General features: G+C 39.4%; 1 protein-coding gene across 1 annotated transcript; it reads right to left on the bottom strand.

The window, feature by feature from the left end:
• Nucleotides 1-233: 233 nt before the first annotated feature.
• On the bottom strand, nucleotides 234-3,567 carry cln6a (CLN6 transmembrane ER protein a). Its single transcript, XM_062549026.1, has 7 exons — nucleotides 3,411-3,567; nucleotides 3,000-3,114; nucleotides 2,816-2,914; nucleotides 2,086-2,274; nucleotides 1,868-1,923; nucleotides 1,112-1,234; nucleotides 234-876 (listed from the first exon to the last, which is right to left on the bottom strand). The coding sequence occupies exons 1-7, from the start codon at nucleotides 3,458-3,460 to the stop codon at nucleotides 606-608; spliced, it is 903 nt and encodes a 300-aa protein (XP_062405010.1). The 5' UTR covers nucleotides 3,461-3,567; the 3' UTR covers nucleotides 234-605.
• Nucleotides 3,568-12,504: the final 8,937 nt, after the last annotated feature.

Below are 12,504 nucleotides of genomic sequence, written 5' to 3'. Positions count from 1 at the left end.
CATAATTGTTGCAGCCCATAGGAGAACCACTATAGGGCTAGTGTTTTCCTCCTCAGAGCATGAACTGTACCTCCTCCTACTTACATTACAGATGATAACATTTAGTCTTCAATAATATCTACAGTTTTTGAACAATTAAAGGATTAAATAAATGCTTTAATCTCTCTGATATTTGAAATGTAATACATTTATCTCAATGAAATACACATCTAAAAATAAATGTACGACAAAGGTGAAACAAAAATATTTAATGGGTCTTAAAAAAGTAACAGCAGAGTAGACATTTGTACCTCAGGTTGAATGCATTAACCGTTTATATCACATGTAAATTTGGCCTTCAGCAATAACAAATGCGTTCACTGTAAGAAAGGACGGACCAGGCAAAGGTTGAATCTCTGTGTTGTGTACATTCCACCAAAAACCTTAGCTCAACTGTAGCACAACCTCCATCAGGACAGGGTAAAGCAATCAAGGTAACAGCTTTGGAAGTCAGAGGAATAGATTCAGATCTTGCTGTTCCACTTGTGTGAGAGTTTTGCATAGCATTTTGCCTGCCAAAATGGGATCTTGACCTTTAGTTAAAAACGACAGTAGGAGAGTTCAGCCTAATGGCTGTCTTTTATGTATAATGTATAAAAAGACCAGGGCTCCGGAACATATATGACACCAGGATACTTCTTCCGTAGCACCTCATCATTCCAGAGATATGCAACCCACACCACCACGAGGCCTAGTGTTAAAATGAAGTTGTAGAAAAGGAACAGGCCATTGCTGTCCAGGACAAATCCTTTCTGCCTCTGCTGAATGACTGTAGCTGCCATGGCGAAGAAAGTGAAGACGTACAAGATAAAAATCTGGCCCTCGGTCACAAGATACCTGTAATGAAAAGAGTGAAGAGAGGGAGATTTGTTATTAAACATTAACACAAATGAATTTTGCAGATTCAATTATTTCTGTGCAGGAATTACACTCCTGATGCTCCACATTCATCTGGCCACTGTTAAATGTATGCATAACTACATATACTTATATTTAACAATGTATATATACAGTGTTATACATTGTAAGGTTTTAGACAGGATTTGTTTTCAACAGAGTGGAGGACACTAACCAGTAGTACAGGGCACTAGGACCCAAGAGAATCCATCCAGCTACAGGCATCTTTTGCTGCCCTTTCACATGAGTGAAACAGCCAGTGAAATAAAGAAAAAGAATGATAAAGAATGGAATATACCTGGAAAAAAGACAGATCATTGTCAAATGTACACGACACATAATCATACACTATGAATGTATGCAGTATAGGGATGGGCAGTCAAATTCCTTGTTTGTTAACACAAACCTGGCCAATAAAGCTGATTCTGATATACATTTACAATATGAAACAATATTATTTTATAATTTGTATTTGACTAGGATTATGGAAATGCCTTCATATCTTATATCAAAATACTTCAATGTTTTGTATACTTGTATTTTAAAATACTGTAAAACACTTTCTGAGACATAGGGTGATGCCATCATGCACTGTAAAAATGTATCAAACCATATTACATTACAATTACATAAAACATTTTAATTAAACACATTATTGTGTTCAACTATTCAATTCAACTGAGTAATTCATTTTTCTAATTGAATCATGTAAGAGCATGTGTGGGTTTGTGCCACTTGGGAAGTTTATACCTTAAGATGTTTTCTGTTACTTTTAACAATGATAGAACATTGATCATGCCATAATTATTGGCTTCCCAGTTGTTCAATGTACCAATGGGTTGTAATTCAAACACAGTATACACACCATACGTGTACATACATCATAGGATTACTAACTATACAGGAATTAATGCTGTGTGTTTGTACTCACCACATCAAATGCCCCAGGTGTTCATCATAATAGTAAAGTAGCTCAAATGAGTCGATCTGAAAATAATGAAAGATTTACAGAACAATCATCACCTCTGATTTTGAACCAGATTTCAACTGTGTAAACCAGTCAGTTCCACATGTTCTGTCAATTCAGTGCCTTTATCTCAGAGTGTGTCTGCAACTCATTTCCTGATGAATGACGGAAATTCTTTGTACCAGTGATGCAGGCTTGAGGTCTTTGATGATGGGGTTTTCTCTGACTGATAAGTGTAGCTGGTAGCCACTCAGGATGAGGCGATGGTTGATAGAGTCCCCTACCAGATGGATGCTGGCACCCATGACGAAGGTGATGATGCTGATGTATACCGCCGAGCGAGGTAAAGCCGTAGGACTACGCTCAATCAGCTTGTAAAACAAAACACATGTTCTGCCAATCAATCATGGCTTACCTGATCACTTTAGATTACCAACAGTGTTCATGATCCTTTTTGACAACTGTGACAACAGTAACTAAAGACTATTCTTCCATCATTTAGGCTATTTGATTGTAGAAACTTTACACAAGATTGGATGGCATGGTAAAAGAATATATGCATTAAGGAGAAAGGCAATTATGTCCTTAAACACAATAAACTGACTATATGGTAGCCATTCAATCAAAAATAATAAAATATAAGTTATAATATAGCTGTTAACACATACATGTTGTAGAGTTTTGCCTTCGACATGTCAAATGTCAAATTTGAAACTAAAAGATATTTTGAACGCAAAGCTCTACGACAACTTTAGACAATTTAACCTGATTAACCATTTTCCACACATTAAAATCTGCTGTGGCTTTATGCATACACTATCTATCACGTTTCCTTACATAATAAAACTGCTCATCTCTGGACAGATTAGAGATAATAAGGAAGAGATAATGGCATGACGTGCAAGACCATACCTTCAGAAGAAGAAATGGTGTTATGATGTTGTAAGCCATATGAAAGTAGTCCCCCGCACTGGGTTTGTTTAGAGGGAACCATTCCAGAGGAAGAATAATCTGTGGGTACACAAAGTGTATTCATTTATTTAATCAAAACGCTGTTTAATAAAAATCAATCTGAAGTATAATGTTGGACTCATACCATTACAATGGGTCTGCCAAAGTCAAGTATCCAGTTTTGAAGGGTGAAATATATCCACAAATCACAGTGGAACTGTGATTTTACCATGTCGGATCCTTTCCTTTCTAGACCAGACCTGAAAGACAAATAACCTTACCACGAATGCTTTCATCACAAACAACAAATCATAAGTTAGTAATAACCAACTGTCTGAACGTATTATCAGGTAACAAACTGGCAACAACCCTATGTAAGTCTTCAAAAAAGGAAACATAAGCTCTTGTGCAAAAACAGACACAAGTAAATTGATGCACACACAGTAGGTTATGACATGTTATGACATTTTATCCAAAAAGCCCGCTTTACAGCATCGCGTCCTGTCAACCCTACAACAAAATAAACATAGGCTGGGTGCAACTCTTTTGTCCAAACCTATTTTCTGAAGCAGATTTCAGAACGGCCGACACTGGCCGTCTCCGCATGGTTAGTTATTTGAAGAAAAAATACATTAACGTTTAAAATGTAGGTTAGCAACCAAATAAATTTGAGGAAGCGGTAGAGAAGGCGAGGGCTAGGTCAACAGCTCACATGACCACTGTCAGACGCTACTGCCGGTTTCAACATGTCATAATAAGAGTTCCGTGCAAAAAAAAAAAAAGGCTACAAAATAAATGTTACCATGAATCAACGAATGGTTGGCGAAATGCATTATTTCCATGAACAAGATACAAATTGTGTCTTATTTCGATTAAATATTTGGATAAATAATATGTATATATTTTTAAATCCACTCAAGAATGAAAATTGAATAATAAAGACAAAGAATTAATGGCAAATTGTGTAGGCCTACCTAGGCTAATCGATAGGCTGCTGGGTCTGACTTAAGGACCACAAGCTTAAATTGTATTTTGTCTTGTTCGAGCTGTAGTCAACTAATGAAATATAGCATGGGGCAATTGAATCTGCACCTTTTGATTATACACCTGGAGATGAAATACATTTTCAGCAGTGAGCTCTGTGTAGGCCTACATCTGACTCGATTTCCTTTGATATCACTTGTAGTGTAATGTAGCTGAGCTCCAGGTTGTCATGGGTTCAGTGATGTTGCAAGTGGTCCATTATTTATCATTCACCAATGACCAGAACCAGCTCTAGCCCAAAGACACTTTACATCATGAATTATTAATTAGTTGTGCAATGACTGGTGAGAGATCTCCTTTGAATCAGTTAGATGGTCCAATGGGAAGGGGGTACAAGGTTTGAAGCAGGTCAAACAGTCAAGCAGAGAAGAAAGAAGCAGAGTGAGAGCAAAGCAGCAAGGAGGACTGGAAGCTGTAGTCGCACATCAAACACATTCTAACCCGTAAAAATATAGTTAAGCAAAATCTGTGGACAGCAGGGGTGAGGTCAAATCAGTACCATTAACCAACTACAGTACACAGTACACATGCATCAATCAGCAGTTTACTAGATAACAGATTTGTATAGGTGTTAACCAACAGCCTTTATCAGGCCAGTTACAACTAAAAACAAAAAAATATTCTTGGCTCATAATGCTCAAATATAAATCGACCAAGAAATTGCTGTACAATGACACAATTGTAAGGGTCTAGACCTTCAATAACCTTTACCAATTCTGGCAGTAAGAAAATGTATGCAGGTTGATTGGGATTTCCGGATTTATTTTTAAGCACAACTAAGGCCAGAGTCTAGCCGTCCTGTCACGGCTTACCAGCTCTCACCAGCAGAGGGTAGCAGCACACATAAGCAGGCAACACATGAAGAAACAGACACGCATATGACACATGAAGAAGCAGGGCGCTCAATCGATCTCCGAACTGCTCATCTTAACACGTGCGGGTAGAACAAAATCCCTTTAGCTTGCTTCAACTTGCCAACTGTGCAGTACTGGCCTGGCAATTGATTAATTACAGCAGGTGCTGTGTGTGTGTGTGTGTGTGTGTGTGTGTGTGTGTGTGTGTGTGTGTGTGTGTGTGTGTGTGTGTGTGTGTGTGTGTGTGTGTGTGTGTGTGTGTGTGTGTGTGTGTGTGTGTGTGTGTGTGTGTGTGTGTGTGTGTGTGTGTGTGTGTGTGTGTGTGTGTGTTAAAGCAGCCCTATCAAACATGTGTTTATGCCATTATCTGTATTTTTAGCTTGTCTTTACTCTTTTTTTTCTATGCACCTTTGCTGAATTTGTTGAAGTTAAAAAATCAAAAGGCAGAAATGATGATCCTGTGAAATGATGATCGCTATTACTTAGTATTGGAAGTGGCGTGTGTAGCTACAGTCTGAGACCTCCACAGTCTTTATCCTTAATCCAGGGCTAATTAATGGATAAAGGCAAATAATGTTGACTGGGAGTGAAGTTCTAAAAGCTTGAAGAAAACGATAATCATAAGGTAGCCTAAAGGATAACAGTCTTATTAGGTTCATTGCAGAGTCGGTTACTCACTGGGCCCAAAACATAGGCTACCGATATCCACTGACTTCTCCTTTCTCTGTACAGCAACCTAGGTCAACATTTGAGATACTTTACTTGATGACTTCGCAAAAACCGACACTAAAAATGAAAGAAATTTGACTTACTTTATATTTGGTATGTAAATTCAGTATTTTATCAAAGGCCAGTAAATTACAAAAATATACAGGCACACCATGAAGGCTGAAAATTGAGCTGAGAATGTAACAATTAGGCCTCTTTGGCCTTTTACATCTCAATCCTCAAGCTCTCCTCAACACGTGTGGTGGTGACAGTCTGTGGAACTGCCAAATTGAAGAGATTAACATTTTATTTTCTCACTGATGATTTGTAAACTACATGCAAATAGAGGTCATTGAGACAGTCCAAACTAAAGGACATGAGCACTTGCTAGCACCTGTCACCACCAGCTGAGACCAGGGCTAACTTATCCATGCTAGATAACAGTTGCTCTCTCTGTCAACCATTACGGATTACCACCAGTTGGGCATCGCAGGCACATTGTTGACAACTGCGTAAACCAGTCAGTTCCACATGTTCTGTTAATTCAGGGCCTTTATCTCAGAGTGTGTCTGCCACTGTCAGGCTGGATTGTCAGCTGAAGCAGTGCAGAGACCACTTATCTCCTCTATTAAAAATAGCTTTTGGAAAGCCTCAACAAGACTCTCCAGTGATTCAGTGGGATCTTACTCCCAATAGATGGTAAGCAGCAAAGGGAAAGTAACTACCTAGTAGTTGTTACAGGAAGTGTAAACCTGAAAAAGTGGAAAACACTTTTTGTTTCATTTTGATACTGTGAAATATGTATCTCAGTTCCAAACGTTGTGTTGCCATCTCATCTCATGCATTTTTTTTTGTATGAGGTAGAGTATCATATCTGACACTTTACCATGATTTTAGTTTTCCTAATAATAAGAACAAAACAATAAGGATGCAACACATGCACTAAAGGTGGATTCCACGTGGCTCCTGGCTGCTGTAACTTTTTCACAAGATGGAAAATTATAGTTAATTAGACTACAAATCAAAACATTAAACAGACGTAATTGTAACCCCTGATCATAGCTTATCCTGAAATTATGTGGAAAATCATTGTTGACGTCTACATTGGATGCCTTTACTATGTTAGGCTCTGGTATAATTCGAGATAACCTACACTTAGGCCTATTGTAGCCTACAGTCACTGTTTTGTACAGCCACTGTTTATTAGGCCTACATCTCTGACATGACTAGCCTGTTATTTTCCTTAAAAAATAATCAAAGTATCAACCAAAAAAAACATGAAAATGTGTCTCGGAGTTTTTAAATCTATTTTAAAATTCCCTACACAGCAGATGGGCGTGAAACTTGAGAGTACTTTTCCAGAGGATTTGGATCGTCGGTTGATTGCTTAGGTCTACGTGCATGCCATTGTCTCACATCACAAACATTTCTCACACAGCCGAGACCAAAGAGAGAGTAGGGATATGTTAGCTGTTGACAGAGCGGGCGGAACGCACGGTGAATAGGGGCTTCTCTACCCCTTCCAGAAAATGGGCTTATTTGCCCTTTCAACCAAAAGAATAACTTGAACCTCACAGCTACGTCCTGGACCAAGTTTGATGACATAATTTGCTTATATGCTGTTGTTATTTTGAACTTTAAAATGTGGGAGATGGTGGTGTTGTCGATAGCGAGGTCTCCTCTCCTGTTGTCCAGGACAAGATGGCAGCAGTGCAGCAGGCAGACTGTGCATGGTATGGGTACCTTGTAAGTCCATAACATGTTCGGAGAGGCCTTGGATTCTATCATCTGTTACTCTATATGAAGGTAAGGTATTTACTGGCTTTAACGGAATAATCACATTGCTTGTTCTGACATTTAAGCAGCTATTTGACCAACTAACTTATCTGACAAGACCAAAACTATCTCCACTGAGGGCAGTAACATACTGCTAGCCAGCTAACAGTATCAACAATGAGCTAACTGGGTAAAATGTTAAATGTTCGTTTAATAGCAGCATCTGGTCGGTTCAAGACAACTAGCTGTAATCATGGTGATGTTCGTCTTTTTACATTAAATTGACTTATCTCCGTGATGTCTTACATAAGTTAAAGGAACAACTGACATACACTAACGGCGTTAACCGCAGAATCCTAAACTAATGTTAATGTTAGCTGTTTAACATTAATGCAATGTAGGCAATTTGGGTCTAGCTACCAATGGACAAAATTACGAAAGTTATTTGGGAAATCAACACATTTTTTGTGTGTCAAAGATAGTAATTACTTTGAATATCTTGTATTTGTTTCGATTTTAACGATAGTCATTTCCAGTGTAACATCAGGGCTTGGCACAACGTCACCAAGCCAGCTAACCTTTTTAATTAACGTTATCTCCAACTTCTGCTTCATTCCTTTACCACGACCTAGGTAAAAATAAAATAACGGACCGTAGCTTGGTCATATTTGTTCGCTAGTTTGCTTATGTAGCTATTGCTGCGTATGTAGCCTTTCTTTTGACTCGTTTCATCTGGCATGGTCGATGTAGAAGTCTCGGGTCAGATGGAATCTCTAAAGCTCACTAATGTTAGTTTGAACAAAATAGCGACTAGACTGTGAGTAAATTAATGTATCGTAACGTTAACCGTTGAATGCATTGCACCATTTCCCTCTTCGCTGACGGTAATTAGATACCAAGTTAGCTCGATAGTTGAGAGCTGACAACACCCATGATCTGGCTTCTGTTTTCTTTTCCATTAACGTCACAGAAATCTTGTAGTTCGCGCACTATATTCGAGGACGATTACAGACTCAGATAATGATTTGGTATAGATTTGCTTGCCATTACTTCTTACTTGTTTGACATGTAGGACAACCTGCAAAAATAATTTAAATGTTTTGAATGCTTGTCTAACATATCCTGCAAGTTCATTCCATTTCTGTTTACATCTGGTGGTAACTCCTCGCTGCCCTAGAGTGGACATGGAAATGGCGAGACCGCTGTTTCAGAAGAATGAGCGCATTTAGAAACTGGGAGTTAAATAGAAGTCACACGATAGCACCAGCACGCTGACTGTTTCAGTAGCGTATAGTCAGATAATAATTCCTGACGGCCAAATGCTCTGGTCTTTGTCACTGTCGAAAGTGACGATAGTCTGCTCAGTACAAGTGATACCAGTTGATTGTGTCAGCCTCCTTGCCATCACGATCTATTGTTGAGAACTGCATAGAGATTAAAGTCTTCAGGGCCACAAATATTCCACGCCACCACAATTTACGCGGTCATCAACAAGTCAAGGCTAGTAACATGCGGTCCTGGATTTTATAGGAAATGCAAAACATGACTAGTATTCATTACCACTTCTGTTCTGTGGTCATGCACAGAATTTGTCCATCGTGCTGTGAGCAGTGATTGCCTCATAGTCTTAAGTTGATCTCTGCCACGTTTAAAAGAAGGCATACAAGCTTGAAGAAATGGTTGCAGACAGTTCCACTCCTTGATTTGTGTCTTTAAAACTTGATGGATGCTGGCAGACCCTGCTGTATAATACAGGCTTTGTTGTTGTTTCTCTGTAGATCAAGTGTTTAAGTGAAAAGACATTCTGCAACTGAATAAGGCCTTTTCTTGTTCATGTTGTGGCATAATTGTGACTTTTCCTCCACTGAATCATGTTGCCATTGCAGAGATAGAAATGGTTAGAGTGCCTAAATTGTTGCATTCGGAGCCAGACTTGCCTTGATAATGCAGTTTTTTTTAAAGTGATAATCCCTCAGCATTTTAGTGTGTTCAACAACACAAATCTTTGATGAGACATTTTTACTTATTTTTGGCTGACGGTATAAAAAAATGTTGCAGTAATGGTCAGTTCCCCTATAATTGCATGATATGGACAAATTGCAAATTGCAGTATCTGCACTAACATTGGAGCAATACCATAGTTTCCCTGTTATCTCTGCTACTGATTTGCACACTGCGTCACCAGGCTATATTGATCTTATTGGCCCAGCGTGCAGTCAATTTGTTTTGTTACATTTCCTTGTAAGTGGGCCATGCCTTCTGCTGTTGGTTGTGTAGTAGCCTTTGTGTAGTCGTTACTTTTCTCTACTTTTTTCAGTTATTGCATTTTTTTGTCTTACGCACAAGGCCCTTCTGTTCTCTTAGTCAGTTGCACACCTCTTTTTAAGCCCCCCCCCCCCCCCCCCCCCCCTCCACCAGCTGAATACTTTCTGGTTTTAACATCATCCATACCATATCAACACTTTAGCTGTAATCCTCATTTATTTATTCATCTCACTAAGGCCATTAACAGAATGGGTATCTGAACAGTAGGCCTAATGTTTTTTTTTTTATATATATATATATATATATATATATATAGCTATCCAACTTCATTTGCTGCTTGCTTTGAAATTGGAGAGTGTTATGGATGCTGAGTGGTAGCCTATGGGGGAACTATGCTTTCCTTTTCATTGTAGTCCATATCATTTTGGATGGCGTCGCCGTCAAGGCATGAGTGTGTGAGCATGGCAGTATAACTAGTTTGATTCCAGATATCCGTGTGGGCGCAACTTCAGGCAGTGATTTTTTATTTTGTTTTCCTCCTTGGAATTTCCCTTTGCCTAGTGTGGTTAGTTTGGGCCCAACCAGATACAGAAGAAACTAGTAGGCTGTAACTCTGAACGGCAGATAAATGTGCTCTTCTGGGTTATGTTATTCATATGCAGAATATATTAATCTGAAGTTCCAGTATTGATGAAGACAGCCAGGCCGAGTCGGTTAATGTTTGGCAAGGTTTAAGAGAACTAGCATTTTTTTAAATTGGTAACACTGGGATGTCACCTGATGTTATGGGATGGACAGCTTTTTATGATGACGTCTTATGGTCGAATAAAAGTCCAAAACATGTTAAACATATTCAGTTTATACTACTATTTGACCACATAGCTTTATCCTTCATAGCTTAGTCTATTCTCTTGTGTTTCAAATGTTTTATTTTAGTGTTTTCTCTAGACCTCATCTTGGTATTGTCCATTAAAAAAGGCATGCTTTTTTCTGAGTGACCTTATAGCCACTTCCTGTTTTGTTTTCCCTTGTGTTTACTGCGGAACAGTTTGGGTACTTTTTGACCTGCCACACATAACATGGCTTCTGCCTAGACATGGTTTGGCACATAGCAAGATCCTTATACACACAGGCAAATTAAAATAGTTCTGTGGACAGAAAGCAATCCTTAATTACACTACTGGTATGTTTAATTGGGTTGTTGGGCAATGTCTGAAATCTAGAGCACACAGAGTGACGGATCTGGAGTGAACCCATTTGAAAAGACACTGTGTATCTTTCATAGTCTTGGGCCTTCTGTTGTCGTTCAGGGTGAGGTGTGAGCTATTCATTGTCACACATTAGGTGAAAGGAGGGAGAATAGGTTGTTTGTTTTTTTTCCCGTTTGAAAGCCAGCTGTGTCCACCCACATAATGAGTGGAGGGGCATTTGGTCATTTGTCAAGGGGCATGATTTGGAAGTGGTAGGGTGAGGGGTCAGTAGTATGGCAGAAGTATAGCATCGTAGCTGTTAGAACTGTGTTGCTCTTAGTCAAGTAACTTGACTCCACAGAAGGAGTCTCCTTGACTAGTGGGGGGAGTATCATGCTACAGACGGTAATAATAGCAGGCTCTGCAGCTGCCACTTTGTTGGCTTAGCTAAATTAAAGGGCCAAAACACCCAAGGCTCCATCCTAGTGGCCTCCTGTTACCATTTGAGACAAAACGTGTCTGTTGGAGGATGTGGCCCCACAGGTGCCTACTTGTGACCATTGGAAAAAGGTGTTACCTGATTGGACATGTGTTGGGTTGTGTTAATCGCATTTGGTGTGCCAGGGTGTAATTGTAGCATTGCCCTCAAACCTATTTTTAAGTCGAAGGCATCATATAATGCAGTGCTTCTTTCTAAATTGTAGTTCTAACATTCAAATTTGAACTAATGGGCTACCATTATGATCAGTCACATTCTATGTGGTTTACAACCTTCATCATGCTATTTCCCTACACGTGAAGTCGGTGTCTAACTAGCCTTGGCTTCCACTCGTACCGTTACCTGTTACAGACACCATTGTTATGCTTATTTCCATGGGGTTGTGACAACACATAAGTCCAGTGTGCTTTACTGGCGTTATTGGACTTCCTGAGACTTACTATGACTCGCCCAGATCAGTTGCACTGTGGCATCAGTTGCTGCTGAGCTATAGTGTTATTGATAGTGTTTGTGTCATTGTTTTCTCTTGTTTGAAGTTAGTGCTGGTGCACAGGGCAACCAGGTAGCACACAAAAAACTGCTATAGCCAAACGTGTAGCCTAGGGGTTGTTTTCTGTCTAGAGTGATTTGCAGTCAATCTTCTGCGTGTGACAGTAATTAAACGTTGAAGACTGTTTTTTCTTTTCAATGTGGCACCTGGCAAAACGGACCTGGAGTAGTATGTACTAGGCATAGCAAGGTGTTTGGGTGTGATTTTATACATTTTATAAGGAAATCTGAAATATATATTAATATTTTCTTCCATGCTAAAATCATTCAGGTTCCCAATTGTGAATTTTGTGCAGCGCTACATACACCTTACATAGGTGACCACACTGTACTGTCTTGGGTTCATTTTGAGCTGAGACTCGACCCCAGGATGAGGCATGCAGAGCTTTCTAAATCCGTCCTCCTGAATACCCGCGTTGATTAAAGTTGAAGAGCCAGCAGGGCCTTAGCGCTTTTGATGTCACTGGAAGAGCTCCAGAGAAAAGGAACTAGGTCAGCTGTTTCAGCAGGGCCAACGGACAGCCACTGATAAGGTCAGTGTGCCAGGGCTGAAGAAACAATGCAAAAAGACATAAAAAAGTCCACATTTTAATTTATTTGCTAGACATAGGGAGGGTGTTTTTATGGAGATGTTCGGCGCTTGGTTCTTTCTGACTGCCTATATGTTGGTTAGTGTTGTTGGATATTCAATTAACTGTGAGATCTTCATTTCCAAGTAGGGTGTTTCTTCTTTGTACAACTGCAGGTCAGGTCAGGCCAGGTCTC

The sequence above is a fragment of the Sardina pilchardus genome, chromosome 11, assembly GCF_963854185.1.
Source record: "Sardina pilchardus chromosome 11, fSarPil1.1, whole genome shotgun sequence".
Classification (NCBI taxonomy): domain Eukaryota; kingdom Metazoa; phylum Chordata; class Actinopteri; order Clupeiformes; family Clupeidae; genus Sardina; species Sardina pilchardus.
Note: the sequence above shows the minus strand (reverse complement) of the source record. Positions and strands in the feature narration are given on the sequence as shown.

What these genes read in the sequence shown, in the direction of transcription:
- cln6a (XM_062549026.1), bottom strand. Translation starts at nt 3,460, where the DNA reads ATGCGGAGACGGCCAGTGTCGGCCGTTCTGAAATCTGCTTCAGAAAAT. An exon ending in AAATCTGCTTCAGAAAATAG is followed by an intron (nt 3,115 to 3,410) that starts GTTTGGACAAAA and finishes TTTGTCTTTCAG; the next exon opens with GTCTGGTCTAGAAAGGAAAG. An exon ending in CACCTGGGGCATTTGATGTG is followed by an intron (nt 1,235 to 1,867) that starts GTGAGTACAAAC and finishes TCTTTTTTCCAG; the next exon opens with GTATATTCCATTCTTTATCA.